General features: G+C 37.4%; 1 protein-coding gene across 2 annotated transcripts in view; it reads left to right on the top strand.

Moving 5' to 3' along the window:
* The window catches only part of ATM (ATM serine/threonine kinase), a 161,117-nt gene that overhangs the window by 61,073 nt on the left and 82,310 nt on the right, over positions 1 to 17,734 (top strand). For both annotated transcript variants that reach the window (XM_066247402.1, XM_066247412.1), the window contains exons 30-35: positions 1,787 to 1,961; positions 2,499 to 2,663; positions 3,756 to 3,888; positions 6,535 to 6,630; positions 9,942 to 10,113; positions 13,171 to 13,312. In XM_066247402.1, the coding sequence (XP_066103499.1) occupies positions 1,787 to 1,961; positions 2,499 to 2,663; positions 3,756 to 3,888; positions 6,535 to 6,630; positions 9,942 to 10,113; positions 13,171 to 13,312 (883 nt within the window). The remainder of the gene's footprint in view (positions 1 to 1,786; positions 1,962 to 2,498; positions 2,664 to 3,755; positions 3,889 to 6,534; positions 6,631 to 9,941; positions 10,114 to 13,170; positions 13,313 to 17,734) is intronic.

Genomic DNA, 17,734 nt, shown 5'->3' with positions numbered 1-17,734 from the left:
GCGGCCCGCAGACTAATCCACGAAGTTCAAAATATTTTGGATAAAATTAAGTAAGCCCGTGGATTAGTCTGCCGGCCGCACAAAATTGTTCGGCGGGCCGCAATTTTGAGACCCCTGCTCTAGTCAATGGAAAAATTGTTTTAATGTAGTTGAAAATTTTACTGTTTAATACAAATGATTTTTATTTATTATTATTTTTTTGTATTTTTCTGAAGTTAGAAGTGGGGAGGCAGTCAGACAGACTCCCGCATGTGCCCGACCGAGATCCACCTGGCATGCCCACCAGGGGGTGATGCTCTGCCCATCTGGGACATTGCTCTGTTGCGGCCGGAGCCATTCTAGCGCCTGAGGTGGAGGCCATGGAGCCATCCTCAGCACCTGGGCCAACTTTGCTCCAGTGGAGCCTTGGCTGCAGAAGGGGATGAGAGAGACAGAGAGGAAGGAGAGGGGAAGGGGTGGAGAAGCAGATGGGCACTTGTCCTGTGTGCCCTGACTGGGAATCGAACCTCCACACCCTGGGCCAACGCTCAAGTGATTTTTATTTTATACTATTCTTGGAGATCTTTTTATGACAGGCTACAGAGTTGTTGCATTCTTTATTAAAAATTCATAACATTTTCAACTACAGCTGGCATACACTATTATATTTCACATAGTACAACATAGACATTATATATTTTATGACATGATCAATTATTACCTGATAAATCTAGTACCCATCTGACATCACCTACAGTTATTACAATATTACTGACTATGTTCCCCATGCTGTACCTTATGTACTTGTGACTGTTTTTATAGCTGACTATCTGTACTTCCTAATTCCTTTCACCATTTTAACCCATTGCCCTGTTCTTTCTTCTATCTGGTGACCATCAATTTGTTCTCTGTGTCTATGAGTGTGTTTCAGTTGGTGGGAATGTAAAATGGTGCAGTGCACTACTATGGAAAACAGTATGGAGGTTCCTCAAAAAATTCAAAATAGAACTACCATGTGACACAGCGATTCCGCTTTCTGATATTCATCTGAAGAAATCTAAAACACTGATTTGAAAAGATATATGCACCCCATGTTTATTGCAGCATTATTTACAATAGCCAAGATATGAAAACACCTTTGTGTCCATTGATAAAGGAAGTGTGATATACACACACATATGAGAATATTACTCAGCCATAAAAAAGAATGAAATCTTGCCATTTGTAACAACATGGATGAACCTGCACAGTGTTATGCTAAGTGAAATAAGTCAGAGAAAGACAAATAACTTATATGTGGAATCTAAGAAATAAAACAAATTCGTAGTTCTGCTTATTTTTCACTGTTTCTGTTGGAAGATTGGAGCCGCCTTCTCTATCGTTTTGCTGATGCCACTTTTTTGGCTGTAAGGAATTAGATATCAAAGTGACTTACATCAAGCTTTATTAAAATTAGAGCTGCTGCGTATAAATGACAGTTAAAGTAGTTTATATCAGAGTAGTTTTCTTTTTTTTTTTTTTTTTCTAAATTTTTTTTTTTAATTTTATTTATTCATTTTAGAGAGGAGAGAGAGAAAGGGAGAGAGAGAGGCAGAGAGGGAGAGAGAGGAGAGAGAGACAGAGAGAGAGAAGGTGGGGAGGAGCTGGAAGCATCAACTCCCATATGTGCCCTGACCAGGCAAGCCCAGGGTTTCGAACTGGCAACCTCAGCATTCCCAGGTCGACGCTTTATCCACTGCGCCACCACAGGTCAGGCCAGAGTAGTTTTCTAGAACTTAACTGTTTTGTTTGTTTGTTTCTGCATTAGGCCTTCTCGTTTTATGGATGTGTCATTACGTAGCTTTTCCCTTTGTTGTGACCTATTAAGCCGGGTTTGCCACACAGCAGTAACTAACTGTAAGGATGCTTTAGGAAGTCATCTTCATGTTATTGTTGGTACACTTATACCCCTTGTGGATGAGCCCATGCAGGTTCAGGAACAGGTAATTTTGTAAATTGTCTTGAAAATGATACATGAAATACATGTATGGAGAATTCTTGGAAGGAGCTGAATGTTTACTTGGCGTAATTCGTAATTTTAGTGAAAATATTTTTGAAAAATAGTTGGAAAACTGTCTTAATGAATGAATTTTTGTAAACATTTAATTACAGAACACCTAGTCATTTTGGTCTAATAAATAACCTGATAATTTCTGTCTCTAATGCTGAGGTGTAGAGGTAGTCAAAACAAGTCGTAGCAGTTTGGCACCACTGTGGTGATGTGTGAGTTGTTATATAAAATGTTTCAATAATATTGGTATTTTATTCCTCAGTGCTCATCCTGTAGAAGCACTTTAACACTTTGTAGAATTGTTTGAAAACATGGAAATGAAAATAGCTGGGTGCCTTAGAATTAATTAGAATATTTTATCTTAATTAGGTTAGCAGAGATTTTATCATTGATGACAATGTCTTTGGTTATTGTACTTTAAAAGTAATTAAGTCATTCCCTCCCCTCTTTTTTTTTAAATTATGTTTAGGTATTGGACTTGTTGAAATACTTAGTGATAGAGAACAAGGATAATGAAAACCTTTATATCACGATTAAACATTTAGATCCTTTTCCTGACCACGTTGTTTTTAAGGATTTGCGTATTACTCAGCAGAAAATCAAATACAGTAGAGGACCCTTTTCGCTCTTTGAGGTAATAATTAATCCATCATCTAACTATTTTATATTTGAAAGGATAGACAAATATAATGCTCTAAATGTAAAAAACAATGTTTTTAAAATTATGATAGAAAGCATGAGACCAACCCTCCTAAATAAAAAACTGAATTTTAATATATCCTCTTGCATTGTATTAAAATATAAATATTAAAGTTTCTGGATAACTATTTGAATTTAAATATTGAAGAGATCTGATATAATTAATAATGATTGATTTTCATATACATAAGATCCATTAATATCTCAAAATTACCATCTGATACTCTGAGGGACATTTTAATATTTGAATTAGAACTTTTTAAAGAGTTTTTTATGTTTTAGCTCTCTTTTAACCCTTATGAACTTCAAAATTATGTTCAGGTATATTTTTCCTTACAAGAAATCTTATAATTTAAGAATGGTACTTTATATTTTGCGATGCATCAATATGAAAATATAGCTAAATGTATTAATCTAAAACGAGTTATAGTACTAAATAAATTGAAATTTAAGCTTTTTTCTTTAATTGAGTATGCTATAACATTTTTAAAGTCTTATGTTACCGTGAGGGAGCCAATCAGAATTTAAATTAAAACATTGTAGGATTTGAAATGTAAGAGATACTGTATTTCCCCATGTATAAGACGCACCCTCTTCTGAAAAATTTGGGATCTAAAAACTGGTGCATCTTATACAGTGGTTGTAAATTTTTTTTTACTTACATTTCCTGCTTTATTACTCTTGTTTTTTTGCTCATTCTTGAAGACTGATTCGTCATCAGACACAGATGGCGACAAGCTAATGGATGGGAGTTTTGACAGTGATAAGGAGTCATATGAATTTTATGATGACTAAAACTTGAGTTCAATAACTTTATATAATACATTTTTTTTCAAATTTCGGACCCCATAATTAAAGGTGCATCTTATACATGGGGAAATATGGTAATTTACTTTTAACTTGTTTGATAGTAATAGGAGATGAGTTAGTGTCTATAAAAGGCGTTTACTATATTTTTAAGTTTTATTTCACAGATGTAACCAATACATGTCAAAAGCAATTTCATTTTTAACTAATTTTCTTTTAGGAAATTAACCATTTTCTCTCAGTAAGTGTTTATGATGCACTTCCATTGACAAGGCTTGAAGGATTGAAGGATCTTCGAAGACAACTAGAACAACATAAAGATCAGATGATGCAGCTTATGAGAGCATCTCAGGGTACTAATTTTAATGGTGTGGGTTATTTGTACCCCTCTTCCTTTTCAAAATAATTTTTTATAAATTCCTTCTCTTGGTTTAATTGCCATAGACTTAGACTCTCTCCTCATTTAGTTCAGACCCCTATCATTTTTCATCTAACCACAAGACTTCCTAATGGTCTCACCTTGCACTACTCCCACTTTACCCATCCCCTGCACCTCTGCCAGAATGATTTCTCAAAACCCAGACGTGATCATGTTATTCTGTTGCTTAAAATGTTTTAACTTTCTGCTGCCTAAAAAAATCATGAATTCCTTAGAGACAAGCATACAAGGTCATCTGTGTCCGCCTGCCATTCTGCCAGTGATGAATGAGGGTTCCTTTTCTCCACAGCCTCTCCAACACTTGTTATTACTTGTGTTGTTGATAGAGGCCCTTTCTAACTAGTATAAAGTGGTATCTCATTGCAGTTTTGATTTTTCTCTCCCTACTGTCTAGTGAACTTGAGCATTTGTATGTCTTGGGAGAAGTGTCTGTTCAGATCCTCTGCTTTTTTTTTTAATTGGATTGTTTTTTGTTGTTGAGTTGTATGAGTTTTTTGTTAATACTATCCTCTTGTCAGAGTTGTTTGCAAATATCTTTTCCCATTCTGTTGGTTGCTTTTTTGTTTTGTTGTTGATTTCTTTTGCTGTATAGGAAATGTTTAGTTTAATTCCATCCATTTATTTTTGCCTTTACTTCCCTTGCCTTTGTGGTCAGATTCGTAAAATTCTAAGTAAAATTCTAAGACTGAGATCTGTAACTTTAGTGCCTTTGTTTTTAAATGTAATTTATTTTTTCAGGTCTTATATTTAGGTCTTTCATTTATTTTGAGTTAATTTTTGTATCTGGGGAGAAACAATAGCCTAGTTTCATTCTTTTGCATATGGCTTTCCAATTTCCCCAGAACCATTTTTTTTTTTTAAGTGAGAGGAGGGGAGATAGCGAGACAGACTCCTGCATGCGCCCGACTGGGGTCAACCCAGCCACCCCAACTGGAACTGAAGCTCAAATCAACCGAGCTCTTTTTAGCACCTGAGGCTGATGTGCTCAGACCAGCTGAGCTATCCTCAGAGCCCAGGCCCACACTTGAACCAGTAGAGCCACTGGCCTCAGGAGGGGAAGAGGGAGAAAAGAGGGAGAGGGATGGGGAGAGAAGCAGATGGTCACTTCTTTGTGCCCTGACCAGGAATTGAACCCGGGGCTTCCATATGCCAGGCTGATGTTTTATCCACTTAGCTACTGGCCAGGGCCAGCTTTCACTGTTTCAACATTGAATATGATATTAGCTAAAAATTTGCCATATATGGCTTGTATTATGTTGAGGTACTTCTAAACCCATTTTATTGAGTATTTTAATCATAAATGGATGCTGTATCAGGTGGTTTTTCTACATCTTTTGACATGATCAAATGATTTTTATCTTTATTTTGTTAATGTGATATATCACATTGATTTATTTGCATATGTCGAACCATCCTTGTTCCCTTGGAATGAACCCCATTTGATCGTGAAGTATTATCTTTTAAATGTATTGTCCTGTTCAATTTGCTAATATATTTTTTTTAGGATTTTTATGTTTGTATTTATCAGAGATATTGGTCTGTAGTTTTCTCTTTTTGTGTTATCCTTGCCAGATTTTGGTAGTAGGGTTATGTTTGCCTCATAAAATGTATTAGAATGTATTGCCTCTTCTCTAAATTTTTGGAAGAGTTTGAGAAGGATAGGTATCCAGTCTTTGAATGTTTGGTTGAATTCCCTAGTGAAACCATCTGATCCTGGATTTTTAACTTTTGGGGAGGATTTTGACAGTTTCAATTTTCTCACTGTTGATTGGCCTATTTAGATTTTCCAGTTCTTCATGGTTCTAAGAAGGTTATATATTTAGGAACTTACCTATTTCTTCTAGGTTATTAAATTTGGTGTCATATATTTTTTGATAGTATTCTTGTATGAGCCTTTGTATTTCTGTAGTGTCTGTGGTAACTTTCTTTTTATTTATTTTATTTTATTTTTCCACAGTGAGATTAGCCAGAGGTTTGTCAATATTTATTAATCTTTTTAAAGAATTTGCTCTTTGTTGCATTAATTTTTTCTCTAGTCATTTTGTTCTTTATTTCATTTAATTCTGCTCTGATTTATATTATTTCCTTTTTTCTGTTGACTTGGCCTACTTTTGTTCTTCTAATTCTTTGAAATGCAGTATTAGGTTGTTTACTGGGATTTTTCTAGTTTCTTTATATAGACCAATAATGATGTAAACTTTCCTCTTATTACTGCATGCCAGAAGTTTTGATATGTTGTATTGTCATTCTCATTTGTCTTTATATATCTTTTGTTCTCACCTTTTATTTCTTCTTTGACCAGTCATTTTTTAGTGGCATGTTGTTTAATCTCCACATATTTGTGGTGTTTTCTACTTCCTTTTTGCAACTGATTGCTAATTTCAAAATGTTGTGATCAGAGAATATGACTGCTGTCACTTAATATTTTTGAGGTACTTGATTTAAATCCTTTTAAAAAACTTTGTAAAAGTTTTCTAGTCAGATAATTTCAGTATATAAGCATATTTTAAAGAAAAATGTTGCCTCATTATAGTTTAATTTTTTTCAAAACTGCTCCTAGATAACCTACACGATGACATACTGGTGAAGCTAGTTATTAGCTTGTTGCAGCTATCCAAGATGGCATTAAACCACACTGGTGAAAGAGAAGTTCTAGGTAAACTATTTGTCTGCATGACTGAGTTTTTGTTTGAATCATCATCTTTATAATATTTTAAAAAATCAATTAAAGTTTTTTCATTTAGGTTATTTGGGAAATGTGAGATCTTAGTTAAGTAATATTTCTATTTAGTTCTAGTATCCTTAAGCCACCTTCCTTTCATATTTTTCTTCCTTAGGTGTGTGTGTGCGCGCGCGTGTATATGTAAAGTTAAAAGTTACTCATTTATACATGTGTATAACTGTCCATTTGAAAATACCTTGTAAATATTTAGGAAAGCCAGCTATACTTATTTGTAGCAAAGTTGCAAATAAATTGACTTTTGATATATATTATAAATGACTAGTACTTAATATCATTTTTAAATAACAGAAATAAGAATGAGGACTTAGGTAATGGATTGAAGTCAGATACTGAAACTGTATTCAAGTCCTTTCCTATCACCATTTGGGGGTAACCTAATGTAACATAAATAGCCAATATCAGGGGTCCCCAAACTACGGCCCGCGGGCCGCATGTGGCCCCCTGAGGCCATTTATCTAGCCCTGCTGCACTTCCTGAAGAGGCACCTCTTTCATTGGTGGTCAATGAGAGGAGCATAGTTCCCATTGAAATACTGGTCAGTTTGTTGATTTAAATTTACTTGTTCTTTATTTTAAATATTGTATTTGTTCCCGTTTTATTTACTTTAAAATAAGGTATGTACAGTGTGCATAGGGATTTGTTCATAGTTTTTTTTTATAGTCCGGCCCTCCAGTGATCTGAGGGACAGTGAACTGGCCTCTGTGTAAAAAGTTTGGGGACCCCTGGCCAATATTATACCTAGTGTAGGTGTTTAGCTGGTTTGCTAGTCACAGGAGGGAAAAATCACATTAAAGTCAACTTGGAGTTGTCATGACAGTATTGCTTCATGATAATGCTATTTTTCAATGGAGTCTTTCCTTTTTTTGCAAGAGAGAGAGATGAGAAACATCTACTTATAGTTGCATCACTTTAGTTTTTCATTGATTGCTTCTTATATATGCCTTGACCAAGGGACTCAATAGTAACCCTTTGCTCAAGCCAGCAACCTTGGGATCATTTTGATCCTGCGCTTATGCCAGCCACCTAACACTCAGACTGGTGAGCTGGCATTCAAACCAGATGAGCCCACGCTCAAGATGGCTACTTCAGGGTTTCAAACCTGGGACCTCAGCGTCCCAGGTCAATACTTTATCCACTGTGCCACCACCGGTCAGGTTCACTGGAGTCTTTCTTAATTTCTTATTGGGAGCCTAATTTCTAGGGTACTTTCTTTTTTTGTAAGTCTTTTCTTGACATTTACTTTACATCAGGAAAGTATACAGATTATAAGTATATAACTTGAAAAATTTTCACAAGCAGAACATGCCTGTGTATCTATTACCCAGACCAAGAAACAGGACCTGTCAGCACTTAGTTTTCTTTTTTTTTTTTTTTTTTCTTTTTTTTTTTTTTCTGAAGCTGGAAACAGGGAGAGACAGTCAGACTCCCGCATGGGCCCGACCGGGATCCACCCGGCACGCGCACCAGGGGGCGACGCTCTGCCCACCAGGGGGCGACGCTCTGCCCATCCTGGCCGTCGCCATGTTGCGACCAGAGCCACTCTAGCGCCTGAGGCAGAGGCCACAGAGCCATCCCCAGCGCCCGGGTTATCTTTGCTCCAATGGAGCCTTGGCTGCGGGAGGGGAAGAGAGAGACAGAGGTGAAAGCGCGGCGGAGGGGTGGAGAAGCAAATGGGCGCTTCTCCTGTGTGCCCTGGCCGGGAATCGAACCCGGGTCCTCCGCACGCTAGGCCGACGCTCTACCTAGAAGTTTTCTTTAACCAACAAATTTACTCCTTTGTTCATAGTAGTACTGATTCTGGGGACAAACCCCATTTGCTAGAAGAATCCTAAGTGACTTTTCTTTGTAGCACAAAATCTTTGTACCCACAACTAGTATTGTATTTAATTGTAAGAGATTGAAAGCTTCCTGCCTCAAATCAGGAGTGAAACAAGGTTGCTTACTTTTACCACTGCTATTCAACATTATATCAGAAGTATTAGCCAGAGCAACTGGGCAACAAAAAGAGATAAAAATGATATACTTTGGAAAGGAAGAAGTAAAATAATCTTTATTCACAGATGACATTATTATATGTATAGAAAATCCCAGAGAATCTCAAAAAAAGCTACTATAATAAAGCTAATGAATGAATTGAGCACGTTGCAGGATACAAGATCAACACACAAGATTTGGTTGTTATTCTACACCATCAGTGAACAATCTAAAAAGGAATTTGTATTTCATTTACAATTTTATGTATAATAGCATCTAAGAATTAAATACCTGCAGATGAATTTACAAGGAGATGAAAGACTTGTGTACATTCTGTTTGTTAGAAGAAAGTCACTAAGGACAGCCTACATTCAAGAAGAGAGGAATTAGGCTTCACCTTTTAAAAGGAACTATCAAAGAATTAGTGAACATATTTTAATAAATTTCACCATGACTGGGAAAGAGCATGCTGAAAACATTCTGTCTTCATCTGGGTAGTGGTAACACAGATAGGAAACAAATAAGTGCACACACATGTACATGTTTGTACATATGTGAGTTTTCACTGAATTAAGTGCTCAAAGTTTGTAGACTTTATGTACATAATAATTACGTGAAAATTTTAAGTTTTAAAGTTTTTTGATACTCTCATACAGTAGTTATGTTAAAACTTTCATCCTTGCCTGACCGGGCGGTGGTGCAGTGGATAGAGCATTGGACTGGGATGCGGAGGATCCAAGTTCAAAACCCCGAGGTTGCTGGCTTGGACGCAGGCTCATCTGGTTTGAGCAAGGCCCACCAGCTTGAGCCCAAGGTCGCTGGCTTGAGCAAGGAGTCACTCAGCCTGCTGTAGCCCCCGATCAAGGCACATATGAGAAAGCAATCAATGAACAACTAAGGTGCCACAATCAAGAATTGATGCTTCTCATCTCTCTCCCTTCCTGTCTGTCTGTCCCTGTCTGTCCTTTCTCTGTCTCTGTCACCAAAAAAAACAAAAAAATCCTTTCATCCTTAATATCGATATTTTGCTACTAGTTCTATCTTGGATATTATTTTATATTGGAAAATATTGCCCACATGGTTGATATATAAAGGAGATATGATATTTTATAGCTTCTTTAATTTATTAAAAATCTTTGAGAAATATTTAACTTTTGATGGATGATAAAACAGCATTATATTTTGGATATTTCTGTTGTCTGTATGATCTCTTAGCTATAACTGTACTGAAATGTAATTTCTATATGTAGAGGCTGTTGGCAGCTGCTTGGGAGAAGTGGGTCCCATAGATTTCTCTATGATAGCTATACAGCATAGTAAAGATACACCTTATACCAAGGACCTTGAGTTATTTGAAAATAAAGAACTTCAGTGGACCCTCATAATGCTGAGCTACCTAAATAATACACTGGTAGAAGATTGGTGAGTACTTAAATGACACTTTATATCTGGTAGCATTTACTTAATTTGACATTCAAGCAGAGTGATACTTCACATAAATTAACATTTCCAATAACTTGAAAGCTTTGTCTTTTATGTTGCCATACTTTCAGTCTCAAGTATTTTAATGAAAGTTGTGTTTTTCTTAATGTATGAAATTACTGCAGCCCTCCTATGTAACAGGCAATTGTCATTGTGATGAATATACTAGACAACATCTATGGGAAATTCTGGTGAGAATAGACTAGACAAATAGATAATAAAATTGCCAGGTGGTTCTATATAGAGCATGAAGTATGCAAAGTGGCATATTTGGGGCACTTGACAAAATCAACTGTGTCAACTCTTCTTAGCTAGTCTGCTTCAATTTTTTTTTAAATAAGTTATAGAGCAGAAGCTTTGTAACTCAAAAATTCTTAAGCTAATCAGACGTGGTTTTCTTTTACCCATTCTCTGCAAAACAAAATTGCAACACACAGCTTGCTGGTTAGAAAATTACTTTGCTTTCTTTCTTTGTCCCCCTTCCCATTTATCTATCTGTTCGTTTATTTATTTTTGGTATATTTGAGCACTTCGTCAGCAGTTTTTGGATGTGCATTCAAAGAATTTTTGCCAACAACTGGACATCTGTCTAAGGTCAATAGGTGTTTTGCATCTGTTCCCTTCCAAACCCTCTTCCATCTTTTCTTGGGGAATAAATGATTGACAGTAATGTCTACCTGCCATTTTTTCATTGTTGATTTAATGACCACATAGCTTTCTCTCTTTTGTTGTTGTTACAATAAAAAGGTGCCATGTTTTTCCCCCCATTTTATTATATATATTTTCAAACACACTGCCAAGTTGAAAGAATTTTACAATAACACCCATATACTTACCACTTAGAGTCCATCAGTATTTTCCTGCTATCCTAGCTTTGTCACATCTAGCCATCCTTCTATCCATATATTCATCTCATTTTTAAAAAATGTGTTTTGAAGTATATCTGACACAGTGTTTGGAGATTTTCCACAGAAAATTTGCAAACAATGTGACCATGGAAACAGAGACTGGAGTGGTGCAGTCACAGCCACAGTCACAGTCAAGGTCAAGCCACCAGGAGCTGGAAGAGGCAAGAAACAAAGCCTGTGCTGGTCCCTGGGGAGTGCCACCTTGCCGACACCTCAGTTGTGGCTCCATGAAACTGACTCTGAAAACTGATTCTCTGCGAAACGGGGAGAGAATAAATTTCTATTGTTCAAGTCAAAAAAAAAAAAAAAAAAAAAGAAAGAAAATTTGCAAACATTAAGTGTTTTATTTGTTACACGGTAATTTGTAGTTGTTTTTTTCAAAAACGGTGCCACATATTAGTCTGATTTAAACTTGAGAGACCTAGGGAACAGGTACAATTTGTTGTTCCTATCATCTTGTAAGAGGAAAAATATCATTGCCTGTTTACGGTCCCTGAGGTCTATAGAGGGGATTCCCAAGGAATTCCCAGAATAGCTGGTTATGAAAGTCTTTGCTGAGGAAATGCCATCTTGCTGATGTGAATGATCAGGAATCAGCTCTAAGATGAGTAGGGATAAAACATTCCAGATAGGGTATATGCAGAATAGAAGAAGTAAGTTTGGCGTTTTTAAGGAACAGAAAGAAACCTGGTGTGGAAGAAGATGGTATGGAATGTACTTAGAAAGGTAAGACTAATTATGATTAGAAACTTGGATTTTATTTGAAATATATAAAAAGCCATGGAATTTTAAGCAAAGTACTGTCATGCTGCTTACATTTTTACTGTGCCTTTTATATGGCAAATGGATTACAATAGGCCAAAATTGGAAACAAGAAGGCTCATAATGAAACTGTTGTAGTTGTCTAGAGCAGTGGTCCCAACCTTTTGGGCCACGGACTGGTTTAATGTCAGAAAATATTTTCACAGACCGGCCTCTAGGGTGGGACAGATAAATGTATCACGTGACCGAGACAAGTGTCAAGAGTGAGTCTTAGACAGATGTAACAGAGGGAATCTGGTCATTTTTAAAAAATAAAACATAGTTTAGACTTAAATATAAATAAAACGGAAATAATGTAAGTTATTTATTCTTTCTCTGCGGACCGGTACCAAATGGCCCATGGACCGGTACCGTCCGCAGCCTGGGGATTGGGGACCACTGGTCTAGAGGACAAATGATGGTGACTTGGATTAGGTTGGCAATAATAGAGATGTGATGAAAAATGGATGGAAAGCAAGGTATGTTTTGAATATAGAGCCAGCAGGAAGGAATTGCTGATTAAGTGGATATGGAAGAGTAGGAAAATAGAGGTGAAGGATGAATCCAAGTTTAGTATTTATGATTCTGTGTCTTAAATTGAGAAACCTTAAAAGAATTAGGCCTTTGCTTGATAGCTCACCATCATTTACAGTATCAGGCTTTATGACAGTTTTGTCAGCTGTTATATTCTCAGTGCTCTTGTATTGCAGCCCTCCTTTCCTAATTTTTTGCAAAAGAGAAAGCCCTTTAATGTTTTATTAAAGGCTTAAGATGCCTTACCTAATGATTTCAGCCACCTTCTATTCAGAATAAGTGTGTACTTACTGTTTGTTTAAGATTGTTCTAGATAATAATTTTATCATTTGGAGGAAAATAGCATTCTGCCTTATTCCAAATTATTAGTATTTCTTAGAGAAAATATTATCAAAATCTCAGGTAAGTTATTATTCTGTCATTCTCATTAGTCATTTATATTGGTCAATGTTATTTTACTTATTTTCATGAGTCCTTTTAATTTTTAATAGTCACAATATAAACTTTTTTGAATAAAGGGAATTTGTTATTACAGTGATTAGTAAAAATTTAAGTCTTCTGAAAATATTAAAAATTCTTTGATAATTTTGGCTGTGATGTAATAGAATTTTATGGATGTAAATGTTTCCACTAAGTAAAATTTTTCTAATGATAAATTTTAGATTTTAATTTTTCTCATTGGAGATTATTTAACATTTATCAAGATTAATAATTGATATACTTTATAGGCTTTTGAATTATATCTTTTTTTCAGTGTCGGAGTGCGATCAGCTGCTGTTACCTGTTTGAAAAACATTTTAGCCACAAAGACGGGTCATAATTTCTGGGAGATTTACAAGAACACGAATGATCCCATGTTGATCTATCTACATCCTTTTAGAACATCAAGGAAAAAGGTCTCTCAAATAATGAATGTTTATTGAATGTTTATTGAATAAAAATTATTCTACAATAGTTCTTTTTGCTGTGATATAAGAATGTCGGATTGCTTAAATAGTATTATACTAACATTGAACCTTTTCTAGAAATAATAATTTGTTATACTTCCTGAATCTAAGAGATTTATATTTTAATCATGATAGTATGGAAAAGCTGAGATATAGGTAGCCTAGAGAAATGATAATTGGTTTGGGAAATAGGAGGCATTCTTAATGACAGGCCATTTTTCTTAGGAGTAGCAAACCCTGACTTTGGTCTCATAACAGCCATTGATCCTGGGTATGATTGTTAACTATTAAAATCAATAAGCAAGTATTTATTTCCATAGCAAGTTGAAATATTACAACCCCTAATGAAATATAAGTTGACCTATAAAAATATCTTTCCTTTCCCATGTTGATATCATAAGATTCACCTGAAAGTACTCTATGAAGGACATTTAAGAACTCTTTTAGTCTAAATATTCCTGTTTAATATTTTTTCTTCATAATGTGACTGAGATATACAATTGAGTTTTCACCAATTTAATTTCAGGGTATATACTCATCATTGAAATAGTACTTTTAGCCTGACCTGTGGTGGTACAGTGGATAAAGCCTCAACCTGGAACGCTGAGGTTGCTGGTTCAAAAACCCTGGGCTTACCTGGTCAAAGCACATATGCGAGTTGATGCTTCCTGCTCCTCCCTTCCTTCTCTCTTGCTCTCTTTCTCTCTTTCTCTCTCTCTGTACGGACTCTCCAAAATTAATAAGTAAAAATAAATTTTAAATTAATAAAAAAAGAAATAGTACTTTTACTGTATCATATGTAATTTTGGTCATAGTGAAATTAGCGGTAATATAAACTATTAATAAAACGAGTAATATAATCTGTAAAACACAGTAGTTATAACATTTTAAAATCTTATTTCAACTTGAACTCAATTCTGTGTGGTAGATTGGACTGGTTTTGTACCTAAGACAGATGAGGCAGAGAATTTGTGACCCATATAATATACTAGGGAGCTGACGGTCGAACTCCTTTTCTAAAATGTATAATATTTTATTTTATTTTATTTATTTATTTATTTATTTTGTATTTTTCTGAAGCTGGAAACAGGGAGAGACAGTCAGACAGACTCCCGCATGCGCCCGACCGGGATCCACCCGGCACGCCCACCAGGGGCGAGGCTCTGCCCACCAGGGGGAAATGCTCTACCCCTCCGGGGCATCGCTCTGTTGTGACCAGGGCCACTCTAGTGCCTGGGGCAGAGGCCGAGGAGCCATCCCCAGCGCCCGGTCTATCTTTGCTCCAATGGAGCCTTGGCTGCGGGAGGGGAAGAGAGAGACAGAGAGGAAGGAGAGGGGGAGGGGTGGAGAAGCAGATGGGCGCTTCTCCTGTGTGCTCTGGCCGGGAATCGCACCCGGGACTCCTGCACGCCAGGCCGATGCTCTACCACTGAGCCAACCTGCCAGGGCCTATTTTATCTTTTTATCTAAGTATCTTTTCATCCTTTACTTTCAGTCTGTGTGTATCTTTTGATTTGAAGTGCGTCTCTTATAGACAATGTTTAGATGGGCCTTGGTTTTCTGTTCATTCAGCTACCCTATGTCTTTTGATTGTAGCATTTAGTTCATTTACATTTAAAGCAATTATTGATAGGTAGTTATTGCCAATTTATTAACTGTTGTCTGATTATTTTTGTAGTTCTCTGTTCTTTCTTATTCACTTTTTTACTTTTAAACATTTTGTTTATTTATTTTTACTTGATTTAAGAGAGAGAAACATTGATTTGTTGTTCCATTTATTTATGAATTCATTGGTTGATTTTTTTTTCAATAATTTTATTTTTTTAATGGGGTGACATCAATAAATCAGGATACATATATTAAAAAAAACCAAGTCCAGGTTATCTTGTCATTCAATTATGTTGCATACCCATCACCCAAAGTCAGATTGTCCTCTGTCACCTTCTATCTAGTTTTCTTTGTGCCCCTCCTCCTCCTCCTTTCTCTATCCCTTTCCCCCCTCCCCCCCACCACACTCTTATCAATGTCTCTTAGTTTCACTTTTATGTCCCACCTACGTATGGAGTAATGCAGTTCCTAGTTTTTTCTGATTCACTTATTTTGCTTCGTATAATGTTATCAAAATCCCACCATTTTGCTGTAAATGATCCGATGTCATCATTTCTTTGGCTGAGTAGTATTCCATAGTGCAGGGGTCCCCAAACTTTTTACACAGGGGGTCAGTTCACTGTCCCTCACACCGTTGGAGGGCTGCCACATACAGTGCTCCTCTCACTGACCACCAGTGAAAGAGATGCCCCTTCCGGGAGTGCGGCGAGGGGCCGGATAAATGGCCTCAGGGGGCCACATGCGGCCCGTGGGCCGTAGTTTGGGGACGCCTGCCATAGTGTATATGTGCCACATCTTCTTTATCCAGTCATCTATTGACAGGCTTTTTGGTTGTTTCCATGTCCTGGCCACTGTGAACAATGCTGCAATGAACATGGGACTGCATATGTCTTTACGTATCAATGTTTCTGAGTTTTTGGGGTATATACCCAGTAGAGGGATTGCTGGGTCATAAGGTAGTTCTATTTTCAGTTTTTTGAGGAACCACCATACTTTCTTCCATAATGGTTGTACTACTTTACATTCCCACCAACAGTGTATGAGGGTTCCTTTTTCTCCACAGCCTCTCCAACATTTGCTATTACCTGTCTTGTTAATAATAGCTAATCTAACAGGTGTGAGGTGGTATCTCATTGCTGTTTTGATTTGCATTTCTCTAATAACTAAAGAAGATGAGCATCTTTTCATATATCTGTTGGCCATTTGTATTTCTTCCTGGGAGAAGTATCTGTTCATGTCCTCTTTTCATTTTTTTATTGGATTGTTTGTTTGTTTGTTGTTGAGTTTTATGAGTTATTTGTAAATTTTGGATATTAAAAATTACTATTGTATTTAGTGGAACAAGAACTAGATAAAATGGAGAGCCAGGGATGGGAGCACTGCTAGTGAGTTAAAAAGGTGAAGTAAAAACCCCCCAAAATGCCACAAACATAAGTTTGCGTCCCAGATAAGATATTTTGTTTGTTATTGAGGTTTGAATGAGAGGAGATGTAAAGGAGAAAGGAAGAAACTAATATAGAGGGAGAAAAGAAAGAGAGAAAAAAAAAAGAGGGAACCACTAAAAGAAGAAAAAAGAAAACAGAGGAGAGAGAGAGTTAAGGGTTTTGGAGCGCAACCCTCATAGAGAGAAAGGAAGAGGAAAGAAAAGATAATGGGAGATGTAACACTTATGGGTAGTGTAGTTCAAGGAGAGGAGAGAGTAAGACCAGCAGAGAGTTAATCGACCAAAATGGAGGAGGAAAAAAAAAATCAAGAATGAAGATAAGAGAAACAAACGAACAAATATAATAAAATGGGATAGGTTATAAAGTCTGCAGATTATTCTTGATTTTGAGAGGTTATCTTCTTGCTTTTTCTTTTCTCTCCCTCTTCCTGGTCGGTGACTCTGTACCCCGGGTTCTGCCCCTTTGGCACGCTCAGGTAGAGGTTTGCAGTTGATAAGTCTCTATGGCGATGTCATGTATTGTGCTTTAGTCTCGTTGGCAGTCGAGGCTCCTTAGCATTTATAGGCTCCGCCAGTGAGAGAGTCCGTGTTCCTGGAGCCTTTCTCCTAGTCTTTCCTTCCTTAATTAGTAGCCTGATAATCCAGCTATGGGGTTGCTGCTGCCTCTGCCTGGATAGTAAGAGGCTCAAAGATCTGGCAACTCCCCACTCTATTCCCACTCAGCACAGGGCTCTGGGTAAGGCTCAGTCAGTCAGAGCTGCTAGCATAATCAGGCAGGGCTTCCGGCCACTCAAAGACCTCTAGCTCTGCCACTCTGTCCGGTAACACGGGCGGGCGCCCACTCCCAGGGCGCTTGGAGGAAATTCTCGCTCACTATCTGCGTGCGCAGACCAGGATATCAGGCCGGCAGTCTCAGACTCTGAGTGAAACCCCCACCCTCATGGAAAAGTTCCAGTGTTGGAATTGGCTCTCACTCCGTCCCCGTGCGCGGCATTTTCAGGGCGCTGGGGCGGCCTCAGATTCCACTTTTGGCCCACACAAAGGCCCCTGACTCTGTCCCTCTGTGGGACAACCTGGGCGCCCACTCCCGGGGCTTTGGAAGGAATCTCTCGCCCACTATCTGCGTGCGCCGACCAGGGGATCATGGAAAATGGCTGCCCCAGTTGTCTTTCTTTGTCTGGGTTTGGCATGAGTGTTAGCTTGTATTGACTGGGTTGCCACAGGAACAGTTTTTCCTCGGCTTGGATCTCCGTGCCACAGCCTGGTTCGGCCGTTTGTGCCGCGGCCTGGATCTATTCACCCCCTTTACCTGCCTCAGT

The sequence above is a fragment of the Saccopteryx bilineata genome, chromosome 1 (assembly GCF_036850765.1).
Source record: "Saccopteryx bilineata isolate mSacBil1 chromosome 1, mSacBil1_pri_phased_curated, whole genome shotgun sequence".
NCBI classification, from domain to species: Eukaryota; Metazoa; Chordata; class Mammalia; order Chiroptera; family Emballonuridae; genus Saccopteryx; species Saccopteryx bilineata.
Note: the sequence above shows the minus strand (reverse complement) of the source record. Positions and strands in the feature narration are given on the sequence as shown.